At 36.8% G+C, this 16,268-nt stretch overlaps 1 protein-coding gene across 4 annotated transcripts in view; it reads left to right on the top strand.

Moving 5' to 3' along the window:
• MIB1 (MIB E3 ubiquitin protein ligase 1) overlaps window positions 1–16,268 on the top strand; it is a 102,872-nt gene that overhangs the window by 34,469 nt on the left and 52,135 nt on the right. For all 4 annotated transcript variants that reach the window (XM_073331409.1, XM_073331411.1, XM_073331410.1 and 1 more), the window contains one exon: window positions 1,357–1,508. In XM_073331409.1, the coding sequence (XP_073187510.1) occupies window positions 1,357–1,508 (152 nt within the window). The remainder of the gene's footprint in view (window positions 1–1,356; window positions 1,509–16,268) is intronic.

Below are 16,268 nucleotides of genomic sequence, written 5' to 3'. Positions count from 1 at the left end.
GAAAAAATGGCAGTTAATGACCTTTGTAGGTGATACTGAACTACAAATTGCCTACATACTTGAAAAATGTGCATAGCTCTTCGTTGTGTGCAGATTACACAGATCTACCTCTACTCCAGATCTGAGTCTGTCTAGACTGAGATCTGTGCGTCTCTCTGACATCTCTTCGTGGATATTCAGCAGACAGCTAAAGCTCAACATGACTATAACAGAGCTCTTAATTTCCTTTCTCCCTACTTCTTTCTTTCACTCAGTGGTCAACACAACCATCCTATTGCTCAGGCCTGTAACCTGGGAGTCCTCTTTGATTCAGACCTTTCTCTATGTCCTCACATTCAGCCTATGTGTAAATCTTGATTTTTTTTTTTTCTGCATAACATCTCTCAGATACAGCCTTTCCTACCCATCCACACAGTAAAAACTTTTGAGCTGACTCTGATAAACTCATGTCTCAATCATTGCAGCGTTCTTTTCCCTGGTGTTGATGTTGCATTCTTGCCCCAATCATATCTACTCAGAATGCCGCTTCAAATGTCTTTCTCCTAATGTGTTGCTTTGAGATGTTGCCTGTCTTTGCATCCCTCCACTGGCTCCCTCCTCTCTATTGTATCAAACATAAACAACATGTCTTCATTTTCAAGGCCCTTGATGTCCTACCCTCTTCCTACCTATCATCTCTCATTCACTATTGAGATGTCAGCTCCCGCCTCTGCTAGGCCAATAATTCCAGCCTTGTTAATTTTTCAAAAAAGCACCTCCATGCTTTCTCATGTGGTGCCCCTTGCTATTGGGGCAGGAGCTCCCCATAAACAGCTGCAAAGCTACCTCCTCCAAATTCCTCCCTAAAACTGTATTCTGCCATGTTACCTACTTAAAGCTTGTGAAGTGGGCCACTGATATGCTGAGACAGTTACCTATCATGCTGATTAATATTGTGTCATTGTTTCCTTCTACTTCCCTTCCTGTCTTACATTTAGATTGTGGGCTCATTGAGGTAGTGACAGTCTGTTCTGTATTTTGTTGTTTTATGTTTGTGTAGTGTTTAGTAGTGTGGTGTCCTGGTCCCTGATGCTATGGTAATACAATTAATAAATAAATACATATATATTAACTTCTCCTTGAGACTGTCCTTGTTCTGTGATTAAACTTCACCAAAAACTATTTTGACCAAAAAGCAGTATAAGTGTGCAGCCTGGACTGAAGTTATAATTGTAAGTGCTGGAAAATGGTATTAAAAATTATCTTGTATTTGCATCTCATTAGTTCCTATAGTGACATGTGAGACCTTCTTTTCCCATAAATTTCCTTTTTAAATAGGTAAATGTGGAAGCTGAAGAAAATAATTTCTATTTTTAGGATTCTGAAGGAGATACTCCGCTTCATGATGCGATAAGTAAAAAGCGTGATGACATCCTGGCTGTACTGTTAGAAGCTGGGGCAGATGTTACTATTACAAACAATAATGGATTTAATGCTCTCCATCATGCTGCACTAAGAGGGAATCCCAGGTAAAGTCTTGTTATCTTTAGTGTTTAGTTCATGATATTTGATTAAAGGAGGAAAAATAAGAAAAACATTCTGGTATTGCTGTAACTTTTATAGTAGATTTATTACACTGAAATGTTGCAAGCCAGATTTTTATCCAAAAATGAAATTTTGGAGAGAGACTTTGTTAAAATGGTTCAGCTATTGAGTATGAAAAGGAAGAGTGAGATGGTTGGCTATGTGGTGAGGGGAAGCAGATGCTCTGCCAATCATTTTAAAAAACTTTTTTTTGTATACAACCATTAACCTGAGGGTAGAAAGTTGAAATTTTGAATGGAACGAACCTTTATGAAGAAGAGCCATTGAGTATTTCAGTGAAAATTTGAGATTTGGGAGTTAAGAGGCTTTGAAAACTGCATTTTGCACATGCACAGTAACTGAGATAGAGATATTTTTATTGGTTGGGTTGTGCCTGCATGTATGGTAGATAAATATACTTGGGAATGTGGGTATTTCTGAAATTGTGCAGTGAGCAAGGGCTCCATAGGAGCACAGTGATTTGCATGGTTAATTGTGTTCTCATATAGTTCAAGGTATGCTCAGAGTGAATCAAAGGCTGTCCTGGCCTAATTAATTAATTAAATTAATTTAATTAAAAATTAATTAAATTAATTAAAATATTTCGCCTAGGAAATTTCATAAAAAGTACTTTGAGGGAATATTAGGCTTTCAGATATGAGAATGCCATGGTTGTGGTTCCATGTGTAACCGTAACTCTGTCCCCTTGTGTGATTATCACATTCCTGTCTTGAGTCTTTGATCTTAAGTTACTATTTTTCAAGTAATAATGTAATATAGGTTTATAATTTTTTTGACCTATGCGTAACAGTTCATTCTTTAATTGTTGACTTGTAACCATATTTTGTTGTGTTCAGTAACTACACATTTTTTATAAAATCTTCATTTGTATATAATTTTAGTAGTTGGCTTTTTTGCATGATTTAAGCTGTTTGGAAAGCTTTCACTGTCACTGCTTGTGAAGATTTATTTATGGATAAATTACATTGTCCAGAGTTTCAGTCCAGCACTTTCATTAGCATTAAGTGCAAATATAATGGAAAATGTGATGTCATTTGCATGCAACTAAAGCAGCATTTTATGAATAAATGAAGTGTTAATATTTTTATTTCATTGCTTGTTTGAGCTGAAAGGTAATGGATTGTTTAGTAACAGAAAAGCTAATGGAGTTGCACGTGGAATTGTGGGTATTGCTTGGCCTGTAGAATCTTTACTAATTTTTGTGGCTAATACATGGGAAGAGAACCACGACTGACTTTTAACTCTTACATTTTCATGACTGGCGGTTAGGAAAATATTTACTTGTAATTTGTAGTGTCCATATGGAATCAGACACACATAATAAACACAGAAGCACATAGTAACATTTTTAGTTGTGTTGAATGCAACTACACTTTAATCCAGTGGAAATGATGTTATGAAGAATAGGAAAAATTACACTCAATTTTTTTCTACAGCACTCATCACCATAGTATCTAAAATAGGAAACGCTTCAAGGAGCTAATCAAGACACTAGACAACACAATAGCTGCACTCATTTGAAGGCACTTGCCTTTCAGACAGAGTCTGAAGCCGTGTTATTTTACTAGATTAATCAGTGCTCCTTGTTATCTAGGTAGCAGCAGTAGCCAAAAATACCAACTTCTGTCTCCAGCTTGCCAGGATTCAATGGGTCTTGCTCTGAGGACCCTGTCTAGTGACTGTGGTCCATGTGTTATTCACCTCAAGATTAGATTCCCTGTATTTGGGGTCAAGACCACTCTTACTCATTGAGACTAACTGCTTATTGGGCCACTGAAGCTGTCTGATCCCAGGGGGGAAATTTTAGGAGTTGGAATCCTTCTCTTCCATGATGGAACCCAGTGTGTCATCACCCCACAGTAGATCCAAATGAGCTCTACTCTGATAGTTCTCAGAGTGCGGTGCAAACCCACATTTCATAGAAACATTCCTGCAGTAACAAGCTTAAGAACAGTGATTGAGAGGTGGGAACATATTCCAGGTATAAGTGATTGATTGAACCCTGCGGTGGTACCTAGATACTATTGTGACTGAAAAGGAAAGGGTAGATTTATGTAGGTAACTGAGGTGCTTGTATGGCTCTCATATATTTATATAACTGAATACCTCCTAAGTGGTTTTCGTTTTAATCTTTTTCTTTTTTCCTTCTTTCTTAACGTATCGAAGAAATAGTTTGATTATTTCATACAAAAATGTATGAGTGGGTGAGTATTTTCCACACTGATACGAGAAGAAATTAAGAGAAAATCTCATGAGGTTTGCATTTTGTTATGAAATTTTCATGGCCCCTCATCTCTTGCCAGAGTGGTTTGTGTAGTCCCAGGTGCAGTTTTGTCTGCAGCAGTCGCAAACTTCCACTATTGGTTGTCCGTTTCATTGCCCCTCCTGCTAGTCTCCTTCCAGTTAAAACTAGGGACCTGTTAGCTCGGATACTTCGTTCTTAACTGTTGTGTTGTATCATATATAGAGTGGCACTTTGTTAAATAGAAGGAACATAAACTATTTAAGGCTTTATAAGTCAAAACCAGCACATTAACTGGAAGTAAATTTAAAGCTAGTGCCGTCTTTGCACCTGATGAGTTCCCGTGGTGTCGTGTGAGATCTTGGTGTTTTACTAGATTATCTGTAATTTTCACATATCTTGAAGCTATAGACTTGTGTGGAGAATACTGCAGTAATCCAGTCTCAAGGTGACAAGGTCTCATGAGTAAGTGTGAAGACCACATCACAAAAGGACCCAAACCTCTTGCCAAATTTAGATAGATTTAATTTACTTCAGAAGTGCTTGGATTATACAGCAACGCTTACTATTAAGATTAGATGGATGATGGCAAGAGATCCCTAGACATCCAGAAGCATCCAGAAGCAGCTGTGCGTCTACTACCCCCCTACATTCCACTTTGAGAGGTTGCTAGTCCTACTAATAAACAGCAGGCAGACCTCGTTAAGAGTAACTGTGTAAACTCTACTAGAATCTTCAAGTGTGTCAACACCTTGTCAGTAGTATTGAAGGCAGTTGTTCTAAAAGACTTGTCATAGACATTTGACTCCAAGATTGTTCCCAACCACAACTATTGTGTTTTTCTCTCATATGGGGAGACTCCAGGATGGTATGGAGATGGGGTCAGACAGCTAAGGACTCTTAGAAGTTTCTGGAAGAGTTCTGTCATGACTCAGTCTCTTCTCTCCCCCCACAGGAGATTTGTGATAGTTGATGTATCAGTAAAGCAATGTTGTTTGTTTGAATAAAGGTTTAACGGCCTTTTTTAAAAGTTGGTCTCCAGCAATGGCCTTAGCACCTCTCTTTTGGCATTCACGTGCAAGTAGGGGCCTGGAACTAATGCACATTGTGGCTCATACATTCTAGCACACCAAGAGTGCCAGTGAGCATCGTGGCTGAAACTCAAGCAAAGATAACCCCTCTCCCCCCAAAATAAACCAATCAACTAACAAGCTGTTTTATGCTACGACTCTAGAGACCATTAAGTTAACAGAGCAATACACTTCCAGATGCTTTACCTTTAGCCTAGCTCTCACAAAACCTCGTGCAAATTTGGTCACTGGAGATAAATCATTGAGGTAAACGTGGTTCAACTTTGTTGATATTATTAGGCTATTATATCTAGCACATTGAATTATGTTGAATTGCAAAGTTTTAATATATTGCCATTTCAGTTTTTAATTTGATCATTGCTTATTTCCCAATGCCTTCTTTCTAATGTTTTGTTTTAATTGACAATCTGAAAAATCACTAAATGTTTAATTGATTTTTGGATATTAAGTAGAAAATATTAAATTAAAACAAGGCAGTAAATAGTTAACTGGTTTATAGTTTTAGATAATTCAGAATTTTTTTCTCCGCATTTGTCCTTCTATGAAAGTGTGCTTGTGCGGATACAGTAAGTGTGTCTTAATGATCATATGTTGATTACGGTCAATAATCAGAATCCTAATGCTTGAGTTTTAATTATTGTAACAAGTAGGATATTTTACCCCTATGTGTGTACATGTATGAAAGAACAATCAGTGTAGAATAACAGTTTTCTTGGCTTTTATAGTAGAATGTAAAATGTATACAATACAGTAGACCTTATTTCGTATGTGCCATAGATATACTTGATGCTTAAAGGAATTGCTGAGTAAGAAGAATCAATTATGTTCAAGATAGATGGAGGAAGTGTGTAGAAATTTCATTTTTATTTAACAGAGAACCTTGTTACAATTTTTGAGTCCACCTAAATAGACCACATTGTTACAAACTCATTAGCTTCAGCCTTTTAACCCTAAAGATAATGAACCCCATTGATCAAAGTTGTAAAGACATTTCTCTAATTTTGAGATATGTCCATTTCTTACATTAACCAACTTTTACAAGAACCAAATAGAAACAAAAATAGGACTTGAGTATATATTACGGGTCAATCATATATTTTCCAAATTACCATAATCATGGTTATATTTAACTTGTCCAGAAATCTTCTGTTGCTTCAAATATTTTGAGCTAAAGAATGTAGCTGTGAAGAGTGAGTGAGTGCACTTGTCCCCATAGCCGCAACCGTCTTGATTCTGCATTCTGTCTTGGGAATAAAACTTAAAGAATAGTGGAATTAACATCTTAAATTGAATAGTCTTTTTGCACAAAAGAACTTCTTAAGTAATGGCTGTACAGATTACCATCCTTTGTTGGGCATCCATATTACCAGTTCATCAAAGGAATAATTCAAAGTTATAATTTTAGTATAGTTTAGCTTTAAGTGGGAACAGAAGCTGAATGTCTCACAGTTAGATGCACTTTTCAAATACTTTTCTTTAGTATTGTATGCCATATGTTTTGCTGCAGAGACTAATTTGTTCACAAACTAGTAATTACAATTTGGGAGATTATACATGTCTTTAAAATGGTGTTGGAAATCCTTTTGCTATTATCTGTTTTGGTATTTGTATTGGGTGAATTCATGTTATATATGGGTGAGGTACTGAACTGGTTGTTGGTGGTGGAATAGAGAAATGGGATTTGTCAAAAGTATGTTTAGCGTAAGAATTACAGGAGTACTTCGCGGGGGAGGGGGTGTTATTCTCAGACATATTTGGATGACTAAGTTGCCAGGGCAATAAGTTGGGTGTAGGGAAAGTGCTAATATTTTAGTAATTTTTCTAAAAGGATGAAAATTATCTTGACTTGGTATTTGCACTTAATTCAGTAAGTGCATGTGATCCAATTTGGGAAGCTGAACATAAAAGACATTTGCTTAAAGAAGGTATTAAAGTATAGAAATAAGTTCTAAAAATGCTTTCACAGAAGACTTTTCTAAATGTGAGTGGGGAGGGAATATAATCTCTCAGGGTTAGACCTGCGATTAGGTAGCGAATTAGAGTGTAGCATCAAGGTCAGTGACAAATTTATTAGCTGTTAATTGTAAATAATATTCTCAACATGTACAAAATGCAAATACAGTTGCTACCCTTAGGAATTTCCTCTCTAGTACAGTATTGTTAGAAAAAGATTATCTGTGAAGCAGAATAAATATGATGATAGAGTACATTTCCCCCTCTCCCCCTCCCTTTGTATGTGTTTTTAAAGCAGGAGGGAGAAACCTTTAGAAAAACCAGGAAGCAATACATGACTGAACAATCAATTTATTTGAATGCCTAATTCTTTTCTTATAGAAATTACCATTGGTACCATTTTTTTACTAAATAAGAACAGAAAGCAAAACACAAGTAATTCCACAATTAAATGTTTATCTAGAAATACAGCCTTTGGGACATCCTGAAGTATAACTGAATACCATACTTTCACATTTGTTTCTTTCTGTTGACAGTGTGCATTTAATCTGTCCAGAATAGTTGAAGCATGTTCAAAGTTGCCATTATACAAGTGTTAAGTCCATTATTGAAAATAGTTGATATCCTGTCGTGATCAATGCATAGCTACAGCTGGTTGAAGGGGACCAAATCCATTGAAGAGGTGATTTGGTTCCATTTTACCAGCTTTAGCAAAGCATTGGAGTGCAGGAAGGCTGTAACTTTTTATAACAACACAGCTGGGTTTTTTAACTGTACATGTATAATTTTAAAAGTACACACATTTTTCAGCTATAAATGTTATACTTATTGACACTTTGCTTTTGATTTTTAAAGTAATTGAAGATTTAACTTAAGTCATTTTTGGAGGGAGGGCAGGAAGGAAACATTTACCCCAGAATGCCTTATACAATTTACCAATCTGTTCTGTCTTCTAGCACCTTTGTAGGCACAATTTGTAACTATGGGTTAGCCTCATGTTAAAGTACAGTTGCAGTGTTAAAAGTTTTTTCTTTTGATTAATTTTGGAGTCGTGTTTGGATTTATGTATAGCGCCACTTATATTTATTCCTTTTACTCATTAAATTAAATTGCACTGGAGAAGGCAACACTCTTCCTGTCTCGCCACGCTCCCCCGCCCCCGCGTTATATCTTGCTGCTGCTTTAGTACAATAGTTGATTAGCACAAGTAACAGATTAGGTTGTGGAAAGAGGAGTATTGTAGCCTCTCTCTTATAAATGTCAAGTGCTTTTAATTCATTTTGGTACATTTCTGCTTAGCGTTCACTTTAGGAATTCCCATATATACACTATAGTAGACTGGAATTTTTTTCTGTTGACACTTCCTTTCTCTTTCTGTACAAACACCTGATGTTATCAATCTGGAATTTTCTTTATCTAAAGCCCTTTTAGGTGAAAGGTTCCTTAACACACTACATATCTTTTATAAGTAGAGTTAAACGTGCTTCTATTTCATGCATTTTCTTAAAGGTAATTTGTGCTGGTAAACTGCAATAGATACACTAAACAGACAAATATTGCATTTGAAGACCTGTGGGGTTTTTTTAAGCTTTGCCAGGGAGACATTAGTTCAAACCATGCACTAATAATGCTCCTGTCAAGTGTAGTCTTCATCTGTTTGTTGTGAAATCTAGTGATGAAATTTATGTAAATATATTTTTTACACCATCTATCCTAATAGAAACCTAGCAGGTGCGTCATTTGAACTTAAGCATTAAAGACAGCTATAAAAGTGGCTTCTATTTTTACCGGTTATACAGGAGCTGTGTTACAGATCCAGCTGCTCAAGTGTGCTTTTGGATGGCAATACAGTTTCATGTACTGGCCATATCGGGGCAAAAAAATGGCCATGGAAAACAGCAGTGTAGCATTTGATAATGTCAGCATCTGTTATCCCTGTCAGTCACACAGTTGAAATATTTGAGTTACAACAGTGTCAGCAGATGCCCAGAGTTCAGCATGTGCTCAGTTAAAATTGAACAGCTGACCTAAGTGATGGATGTGACATTTTAGAGTGACTGAGTATATTCTTAGAGATATGTTAACATGAGCTAGCAAGAAGCCATGTCAATATATAATTTTAACTTTTATATCTCTCTGAGAACTGTCATTTTGTTTCATAGTAGAATTGCTGTCTTATTATGGCCTAGCAAGAGAGGATTCAGCATCAGTGGCTCGCTATAAAGAGCCTGTCACAATAAGTTTGATCTTTAGTAAAGATAGTCAGATATGTAGACTGAAACCTACATATCAATTGCTGGCATAAGAAGGAAAGCTTCAGAGAAGTAAATGAAGTTGTGTCCACTTACTTCAATAGTGAATTTGGCTCTGTCTGTAAATCTGTCAGTTACGAGCCTAGAAGCTAAACAGCATTACGAAACCCAGTAGAGTTGCTGATAGTTCAGCTTTTTTCCATTATAAAACAGCTTGTAATTTGGAGGTTGGAGTTCTATACAGGCTGCATTCCAAGATATTTGATCATGTGGAAAATAACTTTCAGACCAATTTATTAAAAATTACCTTATGACTACAGTTACATTACTTTGATTCCTTTTTATATAAGTGTAATTCTACAGTTCCAGCTCAATACTTGTTTGTAAAAAATATCTGGTGATACCTAATAATTTTTGGTATTTTGTAGTGATTAAAAAACATTTCATTTGAAAAATGGCACACGTATCCAATAAATTAATATTTTTGAAGGCATAATTATCCATTGGATCTCTTACATTTGAGATTTTCCTTTCCTGACACACAAAATTATCCCAGAATTTTAAAATATTAAAATAAAAAACCGAGTGGACTCAGAATCTTTATTCTTTAATCTGGGCCAATTGTGCCTGTTACGACAAGCATATATGATATGCAAGGATTACTGTTCGGATTCTCGTGTAATATCTATACATGATTAGGTGCAGCATAAGTCATTCGTTACTTAAAAATTTCTTCGTGTTGAGTGATTTTAGTCAGAGCCTGAATATGTTCGTGTGTTTTAGTTAACATTAATTTTAGAAATAAATAAATGGCATGCTTCTGTTGACAGCTTCACCTTTCTTATTTTTCATATAGTTTTTACAATTACATCTTACCAAATTAAGGGTTTCATAATTTAAAACTGAAATTTTAGGTGAAGAGTTGAAGGAGCAGCAGTATAAATTGGATAATTTAATATGTAATTCAGAATTGCTTAACCAATTTTGTTAAAATTAGACTACAATTTTCAGAAAAATATAGGAATCCTGTGTTCTGTCATTCCTGTGTTTTTGTTTTGTAATCTGTCATTAGCCTTAATCCGCTGACTGGCAGCTGTGGCCTAGAAATCTCTGCATTGTCACTTTACATGCATGAACCTGACACTGCAGTTTATTCCATCCAAGCTCTCAGTGAGTTTAATAAGGGTTGATTTGGAGAAACACCAGACTTGTGTGTCTAAAGTATTAGAATTTGTATATGGTAATTTAAAATTATTTTGAAAACATTTTTCTCTTGTGTTTGCTAAATCAAAGACGAACTGCCAAGCAGTTTCTTACAACGGTGTTAATTACTCGGTAGACTCCATAGACTCAGTGTCTATGAATTATTAGGTAAACTTAATTTTGGAATCAGAGCATGGTCTGCAGACTTAAGATTTTTTTTTAAAAATCACATGCCTCATTTCTTCAGATAATCTTTAAAAAAGTCTGTTTTAGTTGAATAAAGTTAGGGTACAAAAGATTATCCTGAATAAGATTGACAATCAGTTTTGCAGATAGATTATATATTTTATCCAGAGTGTTCTGGTGTGATTGTTTGCATTTCCAAACTTATATTTTGAATTTATAAACAAAAACCCTGAAGTTTTTGTTCATAACTTATCTACAACCAATAACAGAACTTTCTCTACCCACCCTCTAAATAAGTGTCTTGGGATAATGTTTCATGATTCATAAGCAATAAGTGATTTTACTTTGGCAGTAGCAAGTGTCATCTGACCCATACCAAGTTAATTTGCCACATGAAAGTCATTCAAACAATAGGAGACCTGTTTCTTCCAGCTGCAGTTTAGTTTCCTCTTACTGGTTGTTCAGTGCCTGCCAAAAATACATACTTCTTTACATTCCATAGCATTGTATGTTCATATGGGTACATAAAGAAGTATGTACTCTGGGCAGGAATACATATGGTTGCTCAGCTATCTGTCAAATGAATCTGAAAGTATTTTGCTTTTTCGTTCCTTTCCTTGTTAGAAGATGCAGAATGCCTGTTGTCATTTCTTTAAAAGAACAATCTTGTAATAAACTTGTTATAAGCTAACTTTTTTACTAAGACTGAACTTTACAATGCAATTTACCTGCAAAGTGACTTAAAGTGTATTACAGTTCCATGTTCCGTGATGACATGGACATTTGAAGCACTTATCCAGATTTTTGTTGTCTCTTGGTGTTCATTCTGGCTGGCCAGTTTTGAAGGTAGAGCTGTCATTGATGGGTGGCTTTGCAAAGTACTTTCCTGGAATGGATAATTGTAGTCCACCATAAGAACTTCAGTTTTCTTTGAGTCTTCTGCCAGATTTCCATGGTGGTATACAGATTGCATTTAGTATCCTGAAGGGAAGTATAAACTCATCTAATATGATGGAAGGAAATAACCTTCACCCCTTTCCCCCCACTCAAAAAATCCTTCCCCCCAGGTCTAGTATCTCTTTCTACTGCAGATCCAGACTTAAAACAAACAAAAAAAAAAAACAACCAAAAACAAAAAAACCCTCCCACAATGCTGATGATCCTGCTAATTGAAAAGATGATGACATTGAATTTTTAAAAAAACTATTGTGGCAGGATTTGGGCTTTTAGCGGGCCATAGGTCATATGTGATAGCTAGTGCTTATTCAGCACTTCTGGAATAGTTTTTTTGAGTTTGTGTAGTCGCCCACCTGCTTCAGTCGCAGAATCTTTTTCAGGCTTGCAATATCAATGCCAGTTTACATAAATGATAAATGTTCACCTCTTTAAATTGAATTTTATCCCCTTTCATCACATTCTGTGGTTCAGAGGTACATGATCAGCTTTTAATGACCAGTAAACATGCAGTGTGCTGGCAGGGTGTGACCTTTAAAGAGCTGCCAGAAGTAGATTGAGTACCTAATTTATAGTTAGGTGTTTTTAAAAAAAAAAAAAGTTGGTGTCCGTTATAGTAAGAGTAACCTTTGTCTTTCCCGTGTTAGAAACGCTAATTTGAAATAAGCTTAAAAATTAGTAAATTTAATAGTCCTGAGAAAAGGGGAGAGCAGTGGAAGTAAAAATTTCTGCAGCCCATGACAAAAAGCTAGTGCAGCTGATAGAGAGCAAATCAGAGTGTGGCAGTAGCTAGCACAGAACTACAAGGAGAAACAGCAATGCAGCATTAGAATTACAGCACGCACATTCTAGGTTTAAAATGGGTTGTTTTCTTGTACATCTAAGGTAGATCAGTAAAAATCCAACAAATATATTTTGGAGCTAAGCAGTGAATTACTGTACTATTGACTTTTTTAAATACAGTTTTAAAATGTTTGAGTTAGTTGTGATTTGTAAGGTAAGGTGATGCTTTTCACTAAAATTAAGTCATTTTGATTTTTTGAAATCATTGCATGGCAGTACACTACCAGAGCATATCTGATAAAAGATCTGTCCTGTATCTGCTGTGAAATTTGGACTAGAGTTTTCGCTAAGCCTGCTCTTTACACTACAAATGTTTGATACTTTAACACACTGAAATTAAGCTGTGCCCAGCATAGAGGTACGAGTATAACAATAAAAACAATCTAGTAAATAATAGTTAAACATGCAGAAAGTCATAGGTATCCTTTAAATGTGCAGAATAACACAGGCCTCCTGTTGTTCCATTACCTGTAAGCTTAGTATCATACAGCTGGAAGAGAGGTAATGACCTAGAGAGATACATCAGCAGCAGCCATCTCATCCTGAGTGTTCCGTCTGATTCAGCTCTTCATTATATGCGAGGGGGAGTAGGGGGGAAGTGTCAGTGAATACAGTACCTTACCACCTTAAATAGATAAAACTTCAAAGCAAAATAGTGTGAACAGAGAAGCTTACTTGGTGCTGCTACCTTTCTTGGGTTGATAAAATATGGATGATGTTGCATAGAAATGAATACCTTGTGGCTGCTGGGCTAAGAATTAAGTGTCCAAGGAAAGATGCTAGGAAGCCCTGGGATGGTGAACTCAGCCCATTGGCAGATAAAAATAATCAGAGAAAAAGTTGGAGTGACCAAAAAAAAGAGAGATTTCTTCCAGCTCCTTAGATATTGCACTGCATGTGTTCTTGCTTGAGGTTAAGTTTCCAGGCTTAACTATAGGCAGATCTGTGTTGAAGCTACTTTCCCTCTCCAGAGGTCAAGTCTGTTTGTGAGGTCAGGGCTCCCACATGCACACGGTAGAAGAAACTAACTGTATTTCCCACTCAGCGGGCATGAGCAAAACTGTTACAGCTTTATAGGCAGCTAAGCATTTGAAACATGCACTCCCAGGCAAACAGGCTCTCTTGTGCCTCTCTCTTCCCTGACCATATTTAGTCAACCATTGCAAAAAATAATCTCTCAGCTGTCGATTGTCGATCCAGACTCTGAGGGAGCCTCTATCTTGCTCTCTGCTCATTGATTATTCATCCTGCTGTCCCAACACTGTTTAGCCATTTGTCCTGATATTTTTTTAGCACTGCCAAATAAAGCCGTCTCTCATGTTTCCACTTATATTTCCCAGATTTTCACTGAGCATGCACTGCTACTAGTAAAGCCTGATGTGGCTGTCACTATACTTAGAAATGCTGCGGAGCAAAAAGAAAAAGCTCTGGTAGTAGCAAGATAGGGTCTTTAGGCAGATATGAAATCATAAATATCACTCTGCTGCCACAAAAAGATTGTGTAACCTGATTCCTTGGTCAAAAGTGCTGTGAATAACAATAGGCTTTTTAGCCTCAGGCCTAAGTGGCCTTGTAGTTTAATTATATAACTAGTTTTAAGTTTTTTTCTAGAAACCTTACATTTTATTTGACATAAGTTTTGTGCTCTTTGCCTGTTCCGAGCAAAATAAGAAATGGTTTGGCAAATGGAAAATATTTGTGCTTTATTAATAAACAAATGATCATTATGTAATGTGTTTATAATACTAATCTGCATAAATTTGCTTTTTAAAAAACTACTAACAAGCAGAGTGTCTGTATTTTGGAAAAACTTAAAATGTTTCTTGGTGAAGAAATTTAAAAAATATTCATTCTGCAGATTTCATTTCCATTCATATAAACCTCTCTTTTAACAAATACAGTTGCTATACTTTCAGAATCTGAAAACTAATTTTTGAATTTTAGTATGGAACAGTTATTTGCTCCAGAAGAGAATAACTAGGAATAACTGCTGACCATCTTCATTAAGTACCACAGACAGTAGTAAGTAAAACCAAAATAACTCAGTTAAGACTTCCTGTGTCTTTCTAGACAAAAATCGCTTTGGAAGAATATGCTTTATGGTTCTTTGGGAAACCGTTATATGCACTCAGGTGCAGCATGAATACTTTTGCCAGCAGGAAGAAAAGAGTAAATGCCAAATATAACCAAACAATTCAATGTTTAGGATTAAACCAAGCTCCATAAATATAAGAAACCACTCCATCATTACCTCATCCTGATATACATAAGTGTTGCTTTTAATAAATTGAGTTACAGTATTTTCAAGATAGAAGGGTTGAGATGCAAAAGATTGACTGGAAGAGACCAATATTTCCTGAGGCCCTCCCCTTTCTTTGCTCCTTGGAGTGTAACTTGAATTAATCACATTGTGCAGCAACATCCTATTCCGTAGCTGAGGCTTCATCTGAGCTTTTCATTATAAACCCAGTGTCTTTCCCCTCACCTCTTTCAAAATCCACATGTCACAGAGGCCTCCAAATTAGTAGATTAGGCCTAGGGCGAATATATATTTCTACCAAATTTGAACAAAATTGTACAAGGGGTTCTTGAAAGATAACACCCTAAACAAGTGTATCCTAAAATTTTTTTAAGAACTTTCACATAAATAAAAAAAAGAACCTAGATTTTAGTTTTCAGTTCTCAGAGATCCAGTGCATGATACCAAAGATTACTTGATTAATCAAAGCTGAAAAGTTATTAACATTTTAAATAGGAACATTGCTGTGACTCATCATTCTGGCAAGTTTAATACGGAGTGTAAAATGATTGGAGATCTAATCTTTCATTCATACAAGACTTTAGTCCTTTTCCTTATGATAGACCTCAAAATGTAAATAAATTATTGGGAGGTTTTGTCATTTGTTAAAGAGAATATTCCCCTACTCTCCATCTTATTTTAGAACCTTAACCAGAGAGGAAGGATGCCTTTGGTAAAGTACGTGACTTTGAATCAGGAGATCTGGGGTCTCTTCCAATGTCAGTCAGATTTTGTGGTGATGTATGCATGCCCTGTCCCTTGTTGGGGTGGGCAGGGTGTGTGCTGATACTGTGGTTACAGCCTACCAGACTACCTTGGGTCTTGCCACAATGAGATTCAAGGCGATCGGGCGAAGTCCTGGACGACTGGAAAAAGGCTAATGTAGTACCCATCTTTAAAAAAGGGAAGGAGGATCCTGGGAACTACAGGCCAGTCAGCCTCACCTCAGTCCTTGGAAAAATCATGGAGCAGGTAGGTCCTCAAGGAATCAATTCTGAAGCACTTAGAGGAGAGGAAAGTGATCAGGAACAGTCAGCATGGATTCACCAAGGGCAAGTCTTGCCTGACTAATCTAATTGCCGTCTGTGACGAGATAACTGGCTCTGTGGATGAGGGGAAAGCAGTGGACGTGGTGTTGCTTGACTTTAGCAAAGCTTTTGACACTGTCTCCCACAGTATTCTTGCCAGCAAGTTAAAGAAGTTTGGGCTGGATGAATGGACTATAAGGTGGATAGAAAGCTGGCTAGATTGTCGGGCTCAACGGGTAGTGATCAATGGCTCCAAGTCTAGTTGGCAGCCGGTATCAAGTGGAGTGCCCCAAGGGTTGGTCCTGGGGCCGGTTTTGTTCAATATCTTCATAAATGATCTGGAGGATGGTGTGGATTGCACCCTCAGCAAGTTTGCAGATGACACGAAACTGGGAGGAGAGGTAGATATGGAGGGTAGGGATAGGATACAGAGGGCCCTAGACAAATTAGAGGATTGGGCCAAAAGAAATCTGATGAGGTTCAACAAGGACAGTGCAGAGTCCTGCACTTAGGATGGAAGAATCCCATGCACCGCTACAGGCTAGGGACCAAATGGCTCGGCAGCAGTTCTGCAGAAAAGGACCTAGGGGTTACAGTGGATGAGACGCTGGATATGAGTCAACAGTGTGCCCT

Source organism: Lepidochelys kempii, chromosome 2, assembly GCF_965140265.1.
Source record: "Lepidochelys kempii isolate rLepKem1 chromosome 2, rLepKem1.hap2, whole genome shotgun sequence".
NCBI classification, from domain to species: Eukaryota; Metazoa; Chordata; order Testudines; family Cheloniidae; genus Lepidochelys; species Lepidochelys kempii.
Note: the sequence above shows the minus strand (reverse complement) of the source record. Positions and strands in the feature narration are given on the sequence as shown.